The sequence below is a fragment of the Gymnoscopelus braueri genome, assembly GCF_963280865.1.
Source record: "Gymnoscopelus braueri genome assembly, chromosome: 1".
Classification (NCBI taxonomy): domain Eukaryota; kingdom Metazoa; phylum Chordata; class Actinopteri; order Myctophiformes; family Myctophidae; genus Gymnoscopelus; species Gymnoscopelus braueri.
In genome coordinates, this window is record NC_137603.1 from 56,252,396 (window position 1) to 56,258,149 (window position 5,754).

The 5,754-nt window shown below is 39.6% G+C and overlaps 1 protein-coding gene across 1 annotated transcript in view; it reads left to right on the plus strand.

The window, feature by feature from the left end:
- tars3 (threonyl-tRNA synthetase 3) overlaps positions 1-4,718 on the plus strand; it is a 34,634-nt gene extending 29,916 nt beyond the window's left edge. Inside the window, exons 16-19 of the mRNA XM_080424985.1 lie at positions 712-816; positions 2,098-2,170; positions 3,184-3,298; positions 3,840-4,718. Of these exons, the coding sequence (XP_080281111.1) occupies positions 712-816; positions 2,098-2,170; positions 3,184-3,298; positions 3,840-3,988 (442 nt within the window). The 3' untranslated portion in view covers positions 3,989-4,718. The remainder of the gene's footprint in view (positions 1-711; positions 817-2,097; positions 2,171-3,183; positions 3,299-3,839) is intronic.
- Positions 4,719-5,754: the final 1,036 nt, after the last annotated feature.

The window sequence follows — 5,754 nt, forward strand, 5'->3', positions numbered from 1 at the left end:
CTCAGCCTGTGGAACAGCCTCCCACACCGGGAGGAAACTGATCGCAGTAAATAAAGACGTCATTTGCATTGCCCATTTTCTTAACTCATGTTTTAAAGGTAGGGTAAGTGATATTTTTGGGTTAAAACAAAAAGTATTTTGTTAAAAGGTTAAAGCACTATATTCTGTATTGCTATAGAGTGTTTGTTCAGTAACAGGAGTCTCCTTGTCTCTCCAGCTCTTTAATGAACAAAAAATACATTTTCCGGTAGGTGTCAAAATCTCAGCCTATCAGGAGAAAGTACCCATTTTTAAGCTTCATTTTTATAGTGTTCCAGTTCCAATTTTGCCTGCTCATTTCTTAGTGTCATCACTTCCAATTTCACTTGTTTAATCTATATCCTGATTGAGTTCTCTATCCTGATTGGATAAAATTGGAAATGAAACTGAAACGAAAATGCATTTTCTGTTTAATAAAGAGCTGGAGAGACAAGGAGACTCCTTTTACTGAACAAACACTCTATAGCAATGAGTACTATCACAATATAGAGCTATTTAACACTTATTTTAACCAAAGAAAATCACTTACCCTACCTTTAACTGTCATGCTTTGATGTTAGGCTACATTTTTCTCCTTTTTTTTCCTGCCATTCAACTTTATTTATTGTAAAACTCTTCCCATCGTAATGTTTTGAGAGGAAGTAAAGGCTTACATTTATTTTTGTCTTGTAGGAAGGATGGAGATGACAAGGCCAGACCAGTTATTATCCATCGTGCCATCCTGGGCTCAGTGGAGAGGATGATTGCCATTCTCACAGAGAACTATGCAGGGAAATGGTGAGGTGTCAACTTGTCAGTCCTGCAGTCTGTTATCGTTGCAGTCGGCCAGAAACCTCTTATCTCCAAATTCTAACTGTTTGTGTTTTTTTTTGTAAATTAATGCCCCACTTGATCATACTACAGCGTCACACAAAAGTAGCAGATCCACAAGCTTCAGACGTGTTTTGAGCTTGTAGATCTGCTACTTTTGAATATGAATCCTGAAAAGTAACAGTTTTGGACATAATGAGGTTTCCACCCGACACAGACGTTATGTTTCTTAAGGTTTAATTGCTGTTTGGGAGACATGTAAGCTCAACCTAGGAGGTGGTGCTTTTTATGGACCTACTGTAGATGCCAAATCCAAGTAAAGATTGTGATTTATGGTTTGTTTTGCCGTGGGTTTTTTGTTCCTTCAATGTAAAAGCATAAATTCTATAGCTGTATAGAATATATACTATATATATACTAAATAGAACATATACTCAATTTGTTTTTACCATATTCTTTCAAATGAAATATCATATATTGATATAAAGATGGAATCAAAGTACAACGTTACTATAAATGTGGCCCTGTGATCTCATCTTCCTTTTGTGAGTTTTAAGCAACTCTCTGATATTAAAAACGTTCAAGGGTGGACCTGGCTACATCAAGCATCATCGAGAACTAATTCTGAAGTTTCAAACATGATAAACGTAAAATAATAAAATAGCCTAAAGCAATTATAATAAATATAAGCCCACAAGTTAAGATGAGATAGAAAAATATTTATTTAAAATCTTTAATCTTGATCCCCAGAGGGAAATTCAGGTGTCGTAGAAGCAAAGGCATAATAATGAAACGCAGGATAGGTACACAGGTAAGTGTTAAAAGTTCCTTGCATACAGGAGCTTTTTTTGTGATTTAATTAGCTCGAAAACATAATTTTTACGAATACAAGAATGCTCGCCCCAAAACACGCTCGCCCCGGGTCAAATCCGGCGACCTCGGAACGGTCGCCACCAGGTATTCCTAAACGTAACCTCAGTAAAACTATGCCTAAACCTAACCTTATTCCCAAACGTAACTTCAGTAAAACTATGGCTAAACCTCACCTTATTCCTAAACGTAACCGCTGTAAACCCTTATTCCTAACCTTAGCCTCAGTAAAACTAATACAAGAACCGCTGGGGGCGAGCGGCCTGTGAAAGAAATGGGCGGTGGGTGTGTTTTGGTTACCTTTTTTTTTTTTCTACCTGGGACTGTGGGATTGTCCAACTTTCCACTCACCATTGTATTGTGTTCTTCTTCCCCAAGGCCGCTGTGGCTGTCGCCACGTCAAGTGATGATTGTACCGGTCAACCCGTCTTTAGAAGAGTATGCCAAGAGGGTAAATATTCTGCCTCCACATTTTATATTGTCTCCGTAGAAACCTTCCTGTCTCCATTATTTTAACTTTTTGTGTTTTTTTTTATAAATTAACGCCCTACTTGATCTTACTACAGCGCCACACAAAAGTACCTAATGTAGCAGATGTACGAGCTTCGATCTACTACTGAGCTTCGATCAACTACTTTTGCTATTTTTGAATTTGAATTCTGAAAAGTAACCGTTTTGGGCATATGAGGTTTCCACCGCGATGATATTATGCTTGTTGTATTGTAGAGAGATATGTAGAGGCTGTCTGATGTATGTATGCATGTCTTGTGTTATCGCCTTGCATTGCTTGTGTGCTCTTGTTGGGTTTTGAACCGTATCGGTACACTGTTACTGTGTATGTTGCATTAGTGGCGAAGAAAATCTGAAGAAAAAAAAAATACTTGGAGGAATATTATTCAATATCTTATTAAACATATATCATAACATAAATTATGTATGACCAATTTTCCTGCATCTTTCTGTGGATGTTTTTTCTTCCATCAGACGATTTCAGTCATTTGGATTCCATAGATACCAGCATGTCTTCTATGGAACCATGTTGCGCAACGAAAATAGCCAATTTACAAGCTCTCAATGTGTCGCTTGTAGATAGGCTATTTTCGGTTATTATTTTAAGATTGGAGCATTTGAAGTGGTTAAACTAGCAATATGTTCAGAAGCATCTTCCATAAAATCTTAATAGTCTCGAATATTTCATATAAAAGCTAAGGTTAAAGCCTTAATCTGTGATTTCTTCACCTGGTTGGCAGTATGAATAACAGCAGGAACAATATTACTGAAACATCATAGTCTTACATATTGTGTTAATTGTTTAGGAATCAACGTTAGTGTTGGGGGTGGGGGCTCCTTACATAATGTTTCACAAATCGCATAATAGGACTTGGCCGTACACATTATTTCAGTCGTGAGATTTTATTTTGCTTTGATCGATGTGTATTAATGAGTGGTGTTTGTTGCTGTCAGTTGTGTAAGCAGTTTGTGGAGGCTGGCTTCACGGCAGATGCTGACGTGGACTCCGGCTGCCTGCTCAACAAGAAGATCCGCAACGCTCAGTTGGCACAGTCCAACTTTATCCTGGGTAAGGAAGATTGTGGCCAGGAAGATTGAGCACTGACCGACTGTAATTGGGTTTGATTTTTGACAGTAACTACCCACTACAGTCAGGGTCACTCTTTTTTTCCCCAATTTATTTTCACCTCCAAAAGAACATTTATGGTTTATTTCATACAAGTGAGGATCAATCTATTTCAGATTGCACTTGTAATCAAAACTGTATGTAGTTTGAAGGCTAATTTGATTCCTAACCCTGCAAGCCAGCCACCCACGGTGTAGGTGGCTGTTTGATGAAAATCATCTGTGATGAGTGAGGATCAACCTATTTAAAATTGGATTACATTTGTATTCTTAATGTAATCTGAATGCAAATTGATTCCTAACCCAGCAAAGCCACTCACAGTTCTATGTAGATGGATATTTGATGGAAACCATCCAAAAAGCTAGAATCTATTTTTGTTTCTGTGTGTGTGTGTGTGTGTGTGTATGTGTGTGTGTGTGAGTGTGAGTGTGAGCGTGCGTCATTTGAACATCATTGAACTGCTCTGCTTTGTGTGTTCTGACAGTGGTCGGCGAGAAGGAGAGGCTGACTAACAGCGTCAACGTGCGTACGAGGGACGGCAAAATCCACGGAGAGCTGTCTGTCACCGAGGTGCTGGCCCGCCTCACCCTGCTCAAGCAGGCCCGCTGTCAGAACGCTGAGGAGGAGTTCTGAGAGACACTGACTTGTTTGACAGACACGAGATCTGTTTAGGGCACTCGTGTGCAATACCTGACTGTCATATGTGAATGAATGGTACACTGAAGGGAGATGTGATGGTACACACCATGTAGAATAGGGCTATGGGGAAACAAAATAATAAGGAAGACAAGTTTTGGGGGATGTGTAAAAGTTGATCAGCCAAGGATAAGGAAAGAGTTGAGGACATTACATTACGGTCATTTAGCAGACGCTTTTATCCAAAGCGACTTACAAAGTGCATTCAACATAGGTGGAGGTGAGGAGAGGCCTGTCTGTAGATTCTGTAACCATAGTGATGTTGCCAAGATCACGCACTGGATTAAAGCGGGGGTCTTCAACAGGGGGTCCACTTTTTGGCCTGAAAATCATTGAAGACCCCTGGTTTAAAGTCTTTGCTCTCGTCTTTGGCACTACTACAGTATGTACTGAATCTTGCAATTGAGCATTAAAGAAAGGACCAGATGCGTTGAATACTATATTCTGTTAAAGCTGTTATTTGTCCATGGGGCCTGTCAGAAACCTTAGAAGGATAGTGAGTGTATACAGTGAGTATATTAGGATAATGATATTCAATCATGTACTATGGAAATGTTTGTTAGGTTGTAATTGAAGGTATGCGATTGTGAGATTGACTTTTTTTTCCATCGAATCTGTCCCCTTGGTGGTTGGCACAATCTTCAAATAAAAACAATGCCTCAGTCAGTCAGACTCGTATGAGCTTATTCTCTTGCACTTCAGACACTAAATCGCCACAATACAGTGAGTAAAATGTTTCTCTCCTTTGTATCGCTTTAGTCTCTTCAGTATAACAATTCTCATGGCAGATACAGTACTAATAAGTAGCTCTGCAATTATTGTAGTTGCTATTTCATGATGACATCAGTCTGGTGTTTCATTTGGTGGAAATGGTGGGCGTGGCTGAAGGATTGGCTCCCATAACCCAGAGGGACATTTGTGTTGTGATTGGTTATTTGATTTTCAGGGAAAGGCAAACAGTGGTTCTCAAAGTGGGGTGCAGGGACCCCCAGGGTTCCAGAGTTATGGGAGTCCTAAAATAAAATTAAAACACCTGTAACTGCACGACCCCCCCCCCCCCCCCCACCCCGGTGCATCATTCATGTGTGGGGAAACTGGAAAAGCCTGGTGGTGACCCTAGGTTACCATGGCAACAACAATGAACCTGGTAGTCAGGGCAACTGTCCTTCCGGCATATGGGATCTAGACTCAGCACCAGCTACTGTGTTGCCATGTCTGCTTATTATAAGCGACCTTGGGCTTATTTTTCTGTGAAGTCCCTTGTAAATATTGGTGTTTGCGTTTTTTTTGGGCTTGTTTCTAAAGTGTAGTTGCTTATTTGGGCTTGTTTCTAAAAATAATATTATTAATATTAAACCAGTGTTTGTCAAATATTTTCATGTCATGGACCCCCAAATTGAAATTAAAATGTATCTGATTTGTCCCCCATCTGAAAATGTTTTGTGACAGGGCATGAGCCCCGTACCAGATTTGTGTTGTTTAGATAGAATGTTTAAAAAAATCTTCCAAATATTTCACATTTTATTTCAAAATATATATTTTTTTAATAGCAGATCACAACGCGTTGCGAGCTTGTAGATCTGCTATTTTCAAATATCCGACGGTTTAAAGTGCTCACGTGGCCTAGTCGCTTCTTTTGGGCTTGTTTTCATACACACCTGGTTGGCTTGTTTCTCTCCCGATATCTGGCAACCCTGCCCAGC